The sequence below is a fragment of the Panthera tigris genome, chromosome A2 (assembly GCF_018350195.1).
Source record: "Panthera tigris isolate Pti1 chromosome A2, P.tigris_Pti1_mat1.1, whole genome shotgun sequence".
Lineage (NCBI taxonomy): Eukaryota > Metazoa > Chordata > Mammalia > Carnivora > Felidae > Panthera > Panthera tigris.
In genome coordinates, this window is record NC_056661.1 from 143,893,630 (window position 1) to 143,909,252 (window position 15,623).

Below are 15,623 nucleotides of genomic sequence, written 5' to 3' on the forward strand. Positions count from 1 at the left end.
AACCCCACATCACTCACCTAGTGACTTGTTTGTGGAAATCTGTAAGTTGTTTGTGTGTCACTGTGACGGCTCCCACGGTTGTCTCCTTTGGCAAACCTTTCAAGGAATTCTCTAACCATCGACAAAAAGTCTGTGCAGAGAAGAGGGTTAAGAGTTATAAGAGGAGACAGGACTTACTCAACTGGACCCTACAAGTAATAACAAAGACTCACAGGTTTTTCTTAGCAGCATTAGTGCTTCCAGACTTGGAAGCAAGTAAAGGAATTAACAAAGCAGTACTATCTTTAGGCCTTTCAAACCTCTGGGGTTTGGAACAGTTTGGAAAGGAAGGCAAACCTAGACTTCCATTCAAAGAAGTAGTAGCAGGCATCATTTCAGAAAGAGCCCTTCTACTTTGGAAGTGAAGTCTTTTCTGGATGATGCTACTGTTCTATTCCTATCATTAAACTTCTGCCAGAAGTTTAATGATAAACTTTTTAATTTCAAAAAAATTAAACAGCTGCCAGAAAACTCTTTGGTGAAAAGGTCAAAGGCAAAAGTTCAGTACCACAAAAAGCAAGGGCAAAAAGTACAGTAAGTAAACATGTCAAAATTATATATACATAATATAAATCCAGAGCCCTAAGGATTTTAAGGTCATCTCTCTTAGGAGAACAGTCATTTCCAGTCACTTCTTTATGATACCTACCTGTACTCTGAGTCAGAAAATTTTGTTGCTCACTCTGGTTGCTATTTAAAAGAATATTATTTACTATCTGAGCATAACCTGATAGTAACCTGTCTGCCCCTATTCCCCTTACTTCCTTCCTCTTCAAACTAATAATCAAAATTCTAGAGACTTCCTCTGGGTTCTTATTTTCAATGAACTGTTTTTCTTTGAGTCCGCTCTAATTTTTCATGCCTTTCTTAAATAGGATGTATACTTTGGTCAGTTTTCAGCAGTAAGATAACCTTTTTTATAACTAAACTTTTACATTATATATTCCCCCGATATGTTGACTTATGATAACAAACCAGAGCAAAAGTAAATATTCCATTATAAATGCTTAAGAAGTATCGCTCTCCAAATGCTGCCCCCAAGAAAGACAACACTCTACTAAAAGATAAAAACACACAGGGAAAAGAGATACAGGAAGAACGCTTAATTTGATAATTTTGGCATCCAAAAATAGCCTGTGAGTTAACTACAGTACACCCCCAAACAAGAACAATAAGAAACAGAGCACCTGGGTCCATTAAGCGTCTGATTTCGGCTCAGGTCATGATCTCGAAGTTCGTGAGTTCGAGCTCCACGTCAGGCTCTGTGCTGACAGCTCAGAGCCTGGAGCCTGTTTCAAATTCTGTCTCCCCTCTGCCCCACTCTGCCCCTCCCCAGCTTGCACTCTCTCTCTCACTCAAAAATAAATAAACATTAAAAAAAAAAAGAACAGTAAGAAACTAAACTAAAAAGCAAAAACTAGCTAGCACACAATGGGTTTCAGCATCATCTGAAAAATTTGGTTGGAAACAATGAATAAATTTGCCAGATGGGTATCCAACAAAGAAAAGGAAGAACAGAGGTAAGAGTTTAAATAGTTTATTCAAGTCACAAGCAAAGATGATATGCCATCTTCTACTGAAGAATTTGTGTGAATTTTGGAAACGGTATGACTATGAAAGTGCTCAAGAATGCAAATTTTCGGGTGCTTAGGTGGCTCAGTCAGTTGAGCGTCTGACTTGATATTGGTTCAGGTGGTAATCTTGCAGCTGTGAGATGGAACTCCATGCTGGGCTCTGCTGAGCGTGCGGCCTGCTTGAAACTCTTTCCCCTCCCCACCACTCGTTTTCTCTCTCTCTCTCTCTCTCAAAAATAAATAAAAAGAAAAAGAATGTAAATTTTCTTTGGGTTTACATCATTAGAATTTTAATCAGTTGTTGGGGTACAGGCAACCCAAATTTATGTAAGAGTTCCTTTACAAAAACTCCGTTTCAGGTTGATATTTATATAAAACAATCACTTTAAATTTCTTGACACACATTCTGTGGGTATCTATACAGTAAACTCTTAAGAGCCTATGGCTATCTGGTTTTTGTTCCTGCTTAACCTTGCTGTTCTAATTTTCTTCTTCTGTTAGCACTTAACCACATGTTTAGAAATCAAGAATGTTTTTATAAAGTTAAATTTACAAAACAAGTTTTGTTAGTTGGGAACCAAGTATATTTGTAAAAAAGTGAAAAGAGCATGCAAATTTTTTTTCTCATGTCAATGACTTCTGGAATTAAACTTGTTGGTCTTGAGGGGCCCACTGAGTACTTTCTTCAGAAAAATACAAAAATATTGCTGTATAAGATTGAAACAGAACATACTGAACAACCAGCAACAGGAACTGTAGACACTATTTTATTCCTGAAGCAAGTTCCCATGGAAGAACTGCAGAGGTATCTGATGGAACCAAAGTCACATAGAAGTCTCAGAGTTTGATATATAGGAATTAAAGTTCAAGTGGCTATTTCTGAAGTATAAATATAAAGAAAATGTTAAAAATTTATTAAGCATCTGCCCTATATATGACTGTCTTTTGTTTGATTGAGCCAAAGATCAAGTAAAGCAAATGCTAAGGCAATATACATTAATCGCTGAACTTTGGAGATGAACACATAAATTGAAGGCAGAACTTTCAGCTCAGTGATAGAGATTTTTTTAAGTTAAAATAATGTTTTTAGTGTTTACTTTTGAAAGAGAGAATGCGAGTGGGGGAGGGGCAGAGAGAGGGAGGGAGACACAGAATCTGAAGCAGGTTCCAGGCTCTGAGCTGTCAGCACAGAGCCCGATGTGGGGGCTCAAACTCATGAATTGCAACATCATGACCTGAGCCGAAGTTGGACCATTAACCAACTGAGCCACCCAGGCGCCCTTCAGGGACATGAGATTCTAACAGTAAAAGTATACTTTGTTTTGTGAAATTGCTGAAACTGAGGCTAACAACTGCCATCAATGATACAAAGTAGGAGACAACATTGAGATGTAACAGACTTAAAGGTTACAATAAACTTGTATATCTGGAATTTTCTGTGGTTCTGGAAGACAGCTAGCTCACTTTAACTAGAACCAACTATGCACTTTTCTGAACTGCTTTTATATTAATATTAAAGATTACATATCCTAGTGTACAGGGTATATATATACTTTACCACTATGCTCAAAACTTTCATGCAGTGCACATAACCCCGATTTATGATCATGTGGCCCATACTGAAATTACTTGGACATTACTGGATAGCCTAAAAAAACATTCTGTGCTCAGGTGATAAATGAGCTGGTGCAAGAACTGAAACAAGATGCAAATTAATCCAAAGAAGAAACAAATCCAAGTGTACATTGTGAGCTAATTTTATATTTCTATATCCCCAAAAGCTTTGGCTAGATTTACCAAGGAAACTCATACAGTGCTATCTAAGGAGCTTGAAGTGAATTAACACTTCTCGAATAACCTGTAACACTGTATAACTGATATATGGGCATCTCACAAGTGAACAAATTTCTCAGTCATCAGCCACATAGCTGAATTCAAAGCTTAGTATTCACTTCGGGGAATATAAACCCTATGACAGTGACACAAACATACTTTCAAAAACCTAATAATGAACTATTGGCCTTCCATAGGCCCCTTCATCTAATAAACTTAGTAATATGCCTAGGTTAAGCCCCATGGATATACAACAGGGCTGGTTTCAAAGTTATAGTCAGCCTCCCGAAACCAAAGTTTAGAACTGTGAGAATGGGTTCTTCATGAAAACAAGCTTACCGGCCTGTCAACCTGCATGATCTCCCAAAGCACTTCAGCCACATCCGGTAGGGTATAGGGAGGGAGACAAAAGCAGCATGTGTGGAGCAGCTGGCTGACAAGTTGCTGTCCAAGCTGGTTCATCACCTGTCCAATCAGTTCTTTCCGTAATTCAAAGTCTTCTTCATGCTATAAGGAAGTAAGAGCAAAAGATATGTTCTAATTTCAACTTTCCACCTAGTAACTCCTCTTTCCTGGAGAAGAAAGTGTATACTTAATAGCTGGATTCAAAAACTTATTTTCTTCCTTCCTATAGTCTTTGAATATATATATGTATATATATATACACACATATATATATATACACACACGTATATATATACGTATATATATACATATATATACGTATATATACACGTATATATACACGTATATATATACGTATATATACGCGTATATATATACGTATATATATATGTGTGTGTATATATATTTCTAGTATCTCAGAAAAAAATAACTTTTTATAAACTGCTTTTCATTTCTAGTTTCTTAAATAAGTAGCCCATTCAAATAGTGGCTATTTCTCCACTGCTGTTACCTTCAATTCTATTCCACATTTACCCAAATCTAACTTTGAAAATTTTGTGAACCATTTTACTACTCCAGCCAAACAGGTCTCTTAATTGCCTAACATACTTAGAACTATCCTGACTTTCTCTGATTATGATTTATGCCCCAGTTAAGACTATCTTCCCCTCTCCAATCCATCCAAATTCTACCTATATCTAATGGCCCCATTGAGGTCCCTCTTTGTCCAGAAATTAACCCACTTCCCAACCTACTTCTGACCAAAAAGCTTTCCCTCCTCTGATCTCATAGCAATCATGACTTTTATCACTCATTTGGCAATCAAATACTACCTTCCTACTGTTATTTAAATGTTTATATCTATTTATCTTTTCAGCTAAACACTGAATGACATGGGACGAGAAATATTTTTATACTGCTTTATACAGCTTACAGCACTTAGTAGAGGCTATAAATAGTTGATGTTTTGGTTAGTGAATGGTATGTACAGATCAAATACAGGTCAAAAAGGAGAATCTGGAAATTCTCTAAGGAATAAGGAAGAGCTATGAAAAGATGATGAGCTGCAAAGTAGAAAGGTACAATGTTTCTACTTACATCATTGGCAACCCCTGTATGGATGAGGTCTCGTAGGAACCTCATGACACTACAGTTGGCATCCCGGTGGTCCAGGGTAGTAGAGGCAATGGCCCACTGCAAGATAGGGATGACTACTTGGCTCCTCAGCAAGGTAACAGGACTACGCTGAATAAACCTGGGTTGGAAAGACAGGCCAGGTATAAGTGACAGGATTAGACTCTAAAAGCAGCCAGACTAAATGGCAAAATTATAGACAGAGACAGTAAAAAAGGTCAGTGGTTGCTAGGGGTACAGGGTGAGGGAGGGCTGAACAGGTGGAGCACCGGGAATGAGGGTATTAAACTATTCCATGTGATATTATAATGGTGGATACATGCCATTATACATTTGTCCAAACCCATACAAGGTACACCATCAAGAATGAATCCTAAAGTAAATTATGGACTTTGGGTGATAATGATGTGCCAATACAGGATTTATCAATTCCAACAAACAGACCACACTAGTGGGGATGCTGACAGTGAGGAAGACTGTGGAGGTTGGGGGCGTGGTGGAGAGGTGCAGTGGGTACATAGGAACTCCCTAAACTTTCCACTCAATTTCCCGTAAGACTTTTCAGATCCTTTAACATACATGGAGAATCTCCATGAAAAAGATACTATATATTCTAAATTTATTTCACCAGGTAAGCATTTGTGTAAAGAGCATCTCTGGGGATTAGTTTTTCAAGGAAGACACACTGGGAAAACAGACACTGGAGAGCTCACCCAACAGTTCTCTCATATCAACAACAAAGGTGTTTCTAACTTGTCCAAAAACTTACCAAAGAAAGTGTTTGATATTTAATCCTGAGATGAAAGAGTCGATACTACTTTGCATTTATAAATGATAAAACATACACTACTTGTATAATTACATATAACAATTTAGTTTGAATAATTTTTAAATGATTTTATGTTCAGGGTGCCTGGGTGGCTCAGTTGGTTCAGCATCTGACTCTTGATTTCAGCTCAGGTCATGATCTCACAGTTTTGTGAGTTCAAGTCCCAAGTCAGGCTCTGTGCTGACTCTGTGGAGCCTGCTTGGGATTCTCCCTCAGTCTCTCTCAAAGTAAATAAACAAACTCAAAAAAATTAATTAAAAAATGCTTTTATGTTCACTAACTGATTTGTTTTCAATTCTTTTGTCCAGGGACTAAATAAGTAATAATATTCCTTCAGTGTTGGGAATAATATCATCAGTGTTATCGGTAAAAGGAATTTAAGCAATAATGGGGGTGGAAGGCTGGGGGCAGAACTGCAAAGTGAACTTCTAAGGCACCTTAAAATCCTAAAAATTTTTTCACTCTGAGATATGATATCTAAAGGATGCCAAGCTTCCTCAAGGAAAATGTGAAGTGAAGCATGATATCACAGCATCATAAAAAGTTAAAACCACAGGGGATTCTGGAGATTTTCTATTCAAATGTTTTTACAAAGCTGGTTTTATTGTCTTGTGCATGTTCCCTCCTTTGTGACAGAAACCCAGCTGCTTTCTCCTGCTCCCATCCAGCTCCTCTTCCTCACTTACAGGGATATTCCAGCTCACAACTTAACTTTGGGCTATGAATCACTAACCTACCTCTACTCCACTGACCTCATTTTATAGAGAAGCAAACAGTCAAGCGTTATGTGACAAGACGAAGCAGTGATGGGGATGAGCAATAAAAGAAAGGGTTGCTCTTCAGAAGGACTGACCTGGTGGCCAGCCTGAACAGGTCATCCACGGTGTCAGGGTGATTCTGGAGCCCATTCTGCTGTTCTAGCAGCTGAAAGGTGGGGATGCACAGTGCCTAAAAGAGAACAGTGATTTTAGAATAAACATGTGTATATAAATGCAACAGCATCCAGACTTGTTAAATATCACAATATACACAAAAGGAACAAAGGGAGGAAGAACGGATAGGAAAAGAAAAAGACGGATGAAAATCAGTTCAAGAAAAGGAAGACAGAAATCTTTCTCAGTTGATACAGTTTTTATATATGAAGTCCACATTTCAGAAAGGGTTAAGGGTATAGATTTTAGTTGATGAAACTGGATAGATGTCCTCTCAAAATTTTAGAATTTTCTCAAAGTAAAGACTGCTTATGTATTAGACGTGGTCTAGCCCACTAAGGAGATTTTTATAAATTTTAATAATAATAATAATAATAATAATAATAATAATAACAATGAAATGTCAGTTCAAAGGAAAGACATCTTGGGAAAGAGCATCATAATTTAACTCCCTTATATATTTTCTTCCCTATGACGAGAAGGGGAAAAAAACCAATATATCAGGAGCCTTTTCCAATGCTTGCTATTTACTCTAAAACCATCCCTGCTAAGTGAGCTAGTTCACTGATTTTTCCAGGCAAGAAATTAAAAACAGAATTATGCTTGAGCTTAGAGATCCTTTGTTTTACATCCATTTGTTCCTTTCTCTACCTCTCAAAAGACCGTATCTCTAGAGAGTATAAATAAGTTAGGCCGTAATAGCTGTAATGATCTTTACATTCATACGGTCAATCTCTTCTCTCATTCTCCTAAGCCATGTCTGTCCAGAGAACAACTAAAAAGTTTCTACCTCCCAGGGCACCTGGGTGGCTCAACTGGTTAAGCGTCTGACTTCGGCTCAGGTCATGATCTCACAGCTATGGAGTTCAAGCCCCAAGAAGGGCTCTGTGCTGACAGCTCAGAGCCTGAAGCCTTCTTTGGATTCTGTGTCTCCCTCCCTCTCTCTCTGCCCCTCCCTCTCTCAAAAATAAACATTAAAAAAAAAAAGTTTCTACCTTCCTGTTATTAGGAAATCAACATGACTGGAGGAGAGACATAGAGAAGGAAGAGAATTCAAGAGATGGTGAAGAACACACTGCTAAGCCTATAGACGCTCCAAGATACTGCCCAGGGAAAACAGACCTGGAGCATGTCTAGTAGTCCCTGCCGACAGCCCTCTTCCATGCCGTATTCATCCACAAGGATACTGCCAAGGTACAGGAAACAAGAATGCTGATGTACGTGGTACACATTCACCATCTGCCAAGAGAGAAACCAGTTAATTCAATTCTTGTACCCCAAAAAAAGTATCAACTTAGGAAAGTGTCTGGAGGAAGACATTCAGACACAGAGTGGTTTCTTCTCTTTAAGACAATATAGTAAAGCTTGTTGGCAACATTTCCTAAAACACAAGGCTCAATTCTTCAATAATTTTCAAGTACTCTCTTTAGAGTCCTATCAAGCCTTTTACCTTTTATCTTCCCAAAACAATGTTGTAAGAGGGTTGTATAATACATCAAGCTGGAAGCCATTAGGATGCTATCATCCAAGCTATTTGCAAACCCGTAGCATAAATCCCAACACCTAAAGGTTGTTCCTTTTGCCTTGAAGATGAACTCTTAAGGAAAAAAAAAAAAAAAAAAGGCACATATAGCCATAGGAGGGCTAAAAATACCAAACATCCTGAAGGAGACTCTGAAGGCACTGTTTAAATTTTGAGTTTCTCCTAAACCCCTCTATTTAAAGTAAAACAGTATTCCCAACCAAGATACCTGGATCTCAAGAAAATAAAAATGTTAATACAATATACATATTTAAATTAAATGATTTGTTTAGGATTTGTACCCTACTCTCCTCCAAAAATTAAGAGGCATCTGTACATTCATATGTTTAAAATGCCATCACAACACACGTATTGATTTTATTATATAAATTCAACTCAATGAATGGGGTGGGGGCTGAAAGACAAAGTAACTGACTCTTACTAGCATGTACCATGGAATGGAATGGGCAGGTGATGGGAGCTATGAATCTGTTTGGTACTGGGTACTCAACTGTATGCTCTACTGCTTAATGAATGATTTACGTCAGTTGCTGACAAACTTTTTCTTCAAGGGCCAGATAGTAAAAATTTTAGACTTTGCTGGCTTTACAAGTCTGTCTACGCAACTGCGCCACAGTAGCACAAAACTGGCCAATAGAGAATACTTAAATGAATAAGCATGGTTACCTCTTCTTTGTAAAACTGTATTTATAAAAATACGTGGCAGGCCCACTGGTTCTAGTTTGCTACCCTGTGAATTTTGGATTTAAAAAAATACTTTTTTTCCCCCACATGTACTGACTTTAGAACATACTTCCTATACAAGGTGCTCCTCTATTAGGCTGGTCACATACTTAATTAGCAGGAATTAAAAAAAAAAAAAAAATCCAAGTCACGAGGGTATCCTCTAACAGCAAAGGGCCATTAAATCAAGTTATCTTTGACCCAGAATGTATTACACTAAAGGGGACACTTAACCAAAGGTGGAAACATATGCAGTGCAAACATATGGCATCATCAGGATATAGTAAATGTAAACTTTACTCAAATCTGCAACATAAAGGAGGCAGGGTTATGCCTATGTCAACTGATAGGCACTTACTGCAAATGCAAGGTTGACACTCTGCCTTGCCTCTTTTAATTTTGTACCCATGGCACCTCACTTGCCTCAATCCAGTCCTGGCTCTGCTGTAAGGTTAACATCAACACAAATTACTTAGTGATCTAAGTCACTAGCTATAGGCATCTCATACAGAGTAGTTCTTGATGTGAATATGATCTTGGAGAACCTCATACAGTGAGTCACACCATTGCAATTACCTATCAATCTTGGTGATTAAAAGAGTCAAACTTGGGGCATATGGGTGGCTCAGTCGGTTAAGTATGTGACTCCGGATTTTGACTCAAATCATGATCTCGCGGTTTGTGGGATCAAACCCCGTGTTGGGCTCTATGCTGAAGCATGGAGTCTGCTTGGGATTCTCGCTCTCCCTCTATCTCTCTGCCCCCCCCCCCAAAACAAACGAATGAACAAACATTAAAAAAATAAGAGTCAAACTTATTTTTTGACAAATAACAGACTTATGTGACCAACTGTGGTTGAGATTAAAAAAAAATCTCTTTGGGCCAAGAGACAGCAAATTTTGACAGGACACATATTTTCCTTTGAGAGAGCGCACGCGCATGAGAGAGCACGAGTCGGGGAGAGGGGCAGAGGGAGAGAGAGAATCTTAAGCAGACTCCATGCTCAATGCAGAGCCCAAAGTGGGGCTTGACCCCTGGGATCATGATCTGAGACAAAACCAAGAGTCAGATGCACAACCAACTGAGCCACCCAGGTGCCCCAACAGGACCCATTTTTAAAAAGAAAACTAGTGGGGTGCCTGGGCGGCTCAGTCAGTTAAGCGTCTGACTTCAGCTCAGGTCATGATCTTGTGGTTTGTGAGTTCGAGCCCTGCATTGGGCTCTGTGCTGACAACTCAGAGCCTGGAGCCTGCTTTGGATTCTGTGTCTCCCTCTCTCTCTGCCCCTCCCCAGCCTGTGCTCTGTCTCTATCTTAGAAAAAAAAAAATTTAGTATAAAAATGCCTAGCACTGCTACAGAAGAGCTGAGCATTAAAGTCATTCTCTTTTCCTGGGGCGCCTGGGTGGCTCAGTCCATTAAGCATCCGACTTTAGCTCAGATCATGACCTCGCAGTTAGTGGACTCGAGTCCCGCATCGGGCTCTGTGCTGTCAGCTCAGAGTCTGGAGCCTGCTTCAGATCCTGTGTGTGTGTGTGTGTGTGTGTGTGTGTCTCTCTCTGCCCCTCCTCCACTCATGCGCGCTCTCTCTCTCTTCTCTCTCAAAAATAAACATTAAACAATTTTTTTAAAAAGTCATTCTCTTTTCCTAATTTCACACGGAAACGTGTTACTATTTAAACTATCACTACACAGAATAGATGACAGGCTGCTTCCCTCAGAGGCACCATACTTACCATGGGCACTACTTACTGCTTTCAAATATTTCTGAGTTTGTATTTAATACGTACAAAAGTGTTTCATTTCATCAGCAGAGTTTTTGTACTAAAGACTTCTATGTCAAATCCTGTACACGTTACACTTTCCCGCTTCGGGAGAATTTACCTGTGTAACTAGTGGCTGCAGTAGGGCTGCAGATCCTTTGCCTACACAGCGAACAGCAAAGCGGAGGCACCTGCAACAACGCTCTACAATCCGATTGTCAGCCCGGTGTTTATTTAGAGTCTCAGATAAAACTGGCCATATCTGAGTCAAAGAGCACAAGAAAGAAAACAATGAACTAAGAGCTGAAAAAAATGCTCCCAAGTTGATAACATCTGATTTGGTTTTCAAATAATTTGGAAAAAGCTTTCTTTACAGAAAAAGTTCAATACAGTATCCATCACCAAAACACAACCACTTCTTGAGAGAAGCACAGCGACTCTTTAGAACAGGAAGAGGAGCATGTCTAACTTCACTAAAAGATAAATTTTCCTGAACTTTGGACTTTCTGATTTAGGATGAAAAGGATTAGTACGAGCTATAGAGAAAGAGATGGTTAAAGATTATAGCTCCAACTTAGAATATTTTGAACAGAAGGACTGGAGCTAATGAAATAGCATTATGTGATACTGGTGAATATTTAAGGATACTTGGTGTTTCCCCCCCGAAGTCTGAATAGCACTTCTCAAAACATGCCTTTTGATCTTCATATCACCCTCAGTGAAAAAAGAAGTGCGTTTATATTGGGGAAACAGAAGCCATGAGGAAGAAATGGCTTTGTCAAAAAAATTTCTGCTAGTATTAATCAGGCCTCCTAGCAACTCTGAGATTCACGTAATCTCTCTCTACTTCTTTGGGTTTTCGGTTCATTACCCCACAGTCTGTTTTCTTATCAAATCTAAAGTAAAAAATATTTGAATAGTTCTATTCTTCTGTTGATTGAAATTTAAACTGTATCAACAAATTGGATCTTCCTATGAACCCAGAAGACAGTACCGTCTCACTTTAGTTACCCACAGCCTTGTAAAGAAAAAGGAAGAAAGCCTTGTTGCACAGGCATCTGTTAAGCACTTACTTCCTGTATGACTTTTTGGCACGGATGAGTTTGTCCATTTTCCACAATAGGATTGGTGTGTCTGGGGAAAGGTAACAAACCAAAATAGTTAAAGAGCAATGTAACTGAAATTCCACAGCCCCAAAGCCTGCTAGCTTACTTAGTCACATTGTCACCATAAAAAGAATGCCAAATAATTAAATTATGTATGACTCAATACCTTTCCTTTCTACTCCATTCAAACATGAGCACAGAGTTCAAACCAACCTCCTCCCCTTCCTTTGCCACGTTTAAGCTACTTCCATTAGAATATGCACACTCAATCCAACTCTAGCTTAAACGGGTTGTGGGGCACTACAATTATCTTTTCCATTTTTTCCCTTTAAAAATCAGAATATATAGGCTCTTCCAAATTAATTGAAAGTATTAATTAAAAACCAGACTGTCTACAGGGGCCTGGGTGGGTCAGTGGGTTAAGCGTCTGTCTGACTCTTGGTTTCGGCTCAGGTCATGACCTCACGGTTTCATAGGTTCGAGCCCCACAGTGGGCTTGCACTGGCAGCGTGGAGCCTGCTTGGGATTCTCTCTCTCTCTCCCTCTCTCTCTCTCTCTCTCTCTCTCTCTCCCCACTTCCCCACTCATACTGTCTCTGTCTCTCTCAAAATAATAAACTTAAAAAACAAAAAAACAAAACAAAAAACCCACAGACTATCTAAATCCACTATGAGAAACCAAGTACTGCTCCATTCCCAGCATTAAAAGGCAAAAGCTTTAGGAATCCTAATTTACCAAAGATGTTTCTCATGGTTCTAGTCTGAACCCAATGACATAGAATATGAGCCCACCCACAATATGTCAAATCCAATTATTTGCCTAGTTCTAGAATCCACTAATTTGAAAGAAAGCAGGAAAAAACAAAAACAAAAAACCCTGTATGATTACCAACCTCTTCAAAGGAAATTCTTTAATTTAAATGAGCTCAACAGCAACTTAACAAAAATCTCATTTTCTTTAAATTGGGGGATTTCCATCTATTGCAGATTTTCTTCCACTTATTATGAAATAAGGACTATTGTTAATAGGCTTTCAGAATGTCATGTTAACAGGGCTATCATAATTATACAAGAAAAGCACTGTACCAAATTAAAAACACCAGCTGACAAGAAAAAGCTAAAACACCTCAGTTTTAACTTACTCCACATAGGCTTTTTACACAAGTACTCTTATATTCCAATTGTATTTGTGGGTCTCACAAATTATGTAACTCAATAAGGATCACTCTTTGAACATTGTTACTCAAATGCCTTTTTAATCATTAGGCTCCTCTTGACTTCAAAGAAGGATTAATTTCACCTGATCAATATTTTTTTGCACCCCTACAATCTATAGCAATAGTTCTGAAAGCGTGATCCTACAAATGGCAAGCAGCAGCAACAGCTGTCAATTCTTGGGTCCTACCCCAAATCCAATTGAACCAGACACTCTGGAGATGGGACCCAGCAATCTGTTTTGATAAGCTGAGCCCTGAAGGTGACTGTGATGCATGTTAAAGTTGGATAATGACTGATCTAATTACATTTTACAGGTCTTTTGACAGAGGTCTACCAAAAACTAATTCTTAGAATTTATCTTTGCACCAAAGTTTCAGGTAATGGGGCTTATCGGTCCTCTAACAGAAGATTGTCAGATGTACCTGGAAGTTTAGGAAAAAAACACTTGCTTTCTTCAGTACATAATCATCTTATTTGAGCTTTTAACCTAAGGCAGGCATCCAGTCTCCCTTCTTACCTAAATATTACTGCAAGGCGATCTAAGAACACAGTGGGATCTGAGGATATGCCATTGCTGGGCTCCTGAGACAACAGCTGAAGAGACAGAAAGACATTAACACTCTGTTCTAACACATACAAACCTACAGCAAACACTGTAACATACACCTTTAGACATAAACCTCCTTCTCAATCTCTGCTTATTTCCCTAGAAGAGATTCCTGATAGTTACTCAAATGGTGCAAACTTTTATAACCATTAAGATATTATATATACTATAGTTTATATATGACATTATTTAATCTATTTTAATTTCACTTTCTATTATAACTTTTAAATTATTATGGCTTCATAACATATATTAAGAGATAAGGCAAGTTGCTTCTTATTCTTCTTTCCCAAAATTTCTTAAATACTTCTACCAGCATATTATTAGAGATAAACTTTAGAATCACTATGTCAAGTTCTCCTATTATTTTGCTGTAAATATAAATGTAACTTGGTAAGAGCAGACATCTTTATGATATTCTTTAACGGAACATTGTAGGTTACGGTTTTGGGTGCCAAATTGGTGTTTTCCCTGTTGTATCTCCTAAATGGTACTACTGATAGTGGAAATCTACTGACTTTAGAATACTTATCCCACTTATGCAGCTCCTTTTATAGATTTACTAATTTTAAGAACGTTTTAGTTCATTGCTCTTGACTTATCTAGGTAGACAGAAGAATACCTGTAAATATATAATTTTGTCTTTTCCTTTCTAACCTGTAATCATGATATATAGGTATAAAACCCCTCATTTAATTGGGCTCACCTTTTTCAATGCCATAACCTGAACAGAACAAAGTTCACTAAGGCATTCAGTAATCTTATCCAAAGGTAATCTGGCTAGAACAAGTGCTGTCCCTGCAAGACAAAGAAAAATACAAATAAAATAAAAGCTGAAACTGAGGTAACTCACTGGTCTACATCATTGGCTAACAGAAGAGGCTGGCTGGTTTCATTCTTTTAAAAAGATCATCACTTTTTTTCAGGTCCAGTATTTTGTTATTTAGGGCTGATTTTTCTTTATTTAGCTTAGACGACTAAGTGACTTTCACACTAACATTTACAACTGAAGTTAATATTATTTCTCCTCAGTAGCCTATGGACTTAAAGACGTTTAAATACATCTCCCCTTCCAATTCTTCATATACTTTAAAAACCTCCTTTACAAAACCAATGCCAGGGACACCTGGGTGGCTCAGTCGGTTGAACGTCTGACTTCGGCTCAGGTCATGATCTCGAAGCTCGTGAGTTTGAGCCCTGCATCCGGTCTGTGCTGAAGCTCAGAGCCTGGAGCCTACTTCTGATTCTGTATCTCCCTCTCTCTCTGCCCCTCCCCCACTCATGCTCTGTCTCTCTCTCAGAAATAAACATTAAAAAAAATTAAAAAAAAAAAAAGAAACAAAACGATGCCAAAGCTATTTTTATACGGCATGGTACAATGGCTCTCAAACTTCCCAGAGATTCTGATTTAGGAGGTAAAGGAGAACCTTTATTTATTTTTTTACAAGTACAGACAAGACATTTTTTTTTTTTTTTTTTTTTTTTTTTGTAAAAAGGGCTGAAATTAGAGATCCGATTCTAGTTATACCTAACAGAATCTATGAGCTAGGTGAGGTATTATCTCTGGGCCTAGTTTCTTTATCTGTAAAATTAGTGCTTTGAACCAAAGAGTAAGTTAAGTGTGCCTTTCTTTCATTTTCCAAATCATTGAAAAATCACTTTTTTTATTAAATAAAATCTTAACTTGAAATTCCAATAAAATAGGTTAAAAAAAAAAAAGTAGCTAGGTTAAATTAGAAGGCCCAGACCCTTCTCACTCAGCCTTCCTCTTGTCATACTCCCCACCAAATGCTTAAGCATATCCCCCAAAACCAAATGATTACATATTAGCCTAGGTTCTCTCAAGGTATAAAAAAAAAAAAAAGAAAAGAAAATCCCTTGACTATGATTTTTCTCATCTCCCAAAACTGCATTCAACAGA

The 15,623-nt window shown here is 38.1% G+C and overlaps 1 protein-coding gene across 4 annotated transcripts in view; it reads right to left on the minus strand.

The window, feature by feature from the left end:
- TNPO3 (transportin 3) overlaps positions 1-15,623 on the minus strand; it is a 78,028-nt gene that overhangs the window by 9,588 nt on the left and 52,817 nt on the right. For all 4 annotated transcript variants that reach the window (XM_007078070.3, XM_007078071.2, XM_042971898.1 and 1 more), the window contains 9 exons: positions 14,409-14,500; positions 13,613-13,689; positions 11,846-11,906; positions 10,894-11,034; positions 7,869-7,985; positions 6,668-6,762; positions 4,950-5,106; positions 3,786-3,953; positions 18-130 (listed from right to left, as the gene is read on the minus strand). In XM_007078070.3, coding sequence (XP_007078132.1) covers positions 18-130; positions 3,786-3,953; positions 4,950-5,106; positions 6,668-6,762; positions 7,869-7,985; positions 10,894-11,034; positions 11,846-11,906; positions 13,613-13,689; positions 14,409-14,500 — 1,021 coding nt within the window. The remainder of the gene's footprint in view (positions 1-17; positions 131-3,785; positions 3,954-4,949; positions 5,107-6,667; positions 6,763-7,868; positions 7,986-10,893; positions 11,035-11,845; positions 11,907-13,612; positions 13,690-14,408; positions 14,501-15,623) is intronic.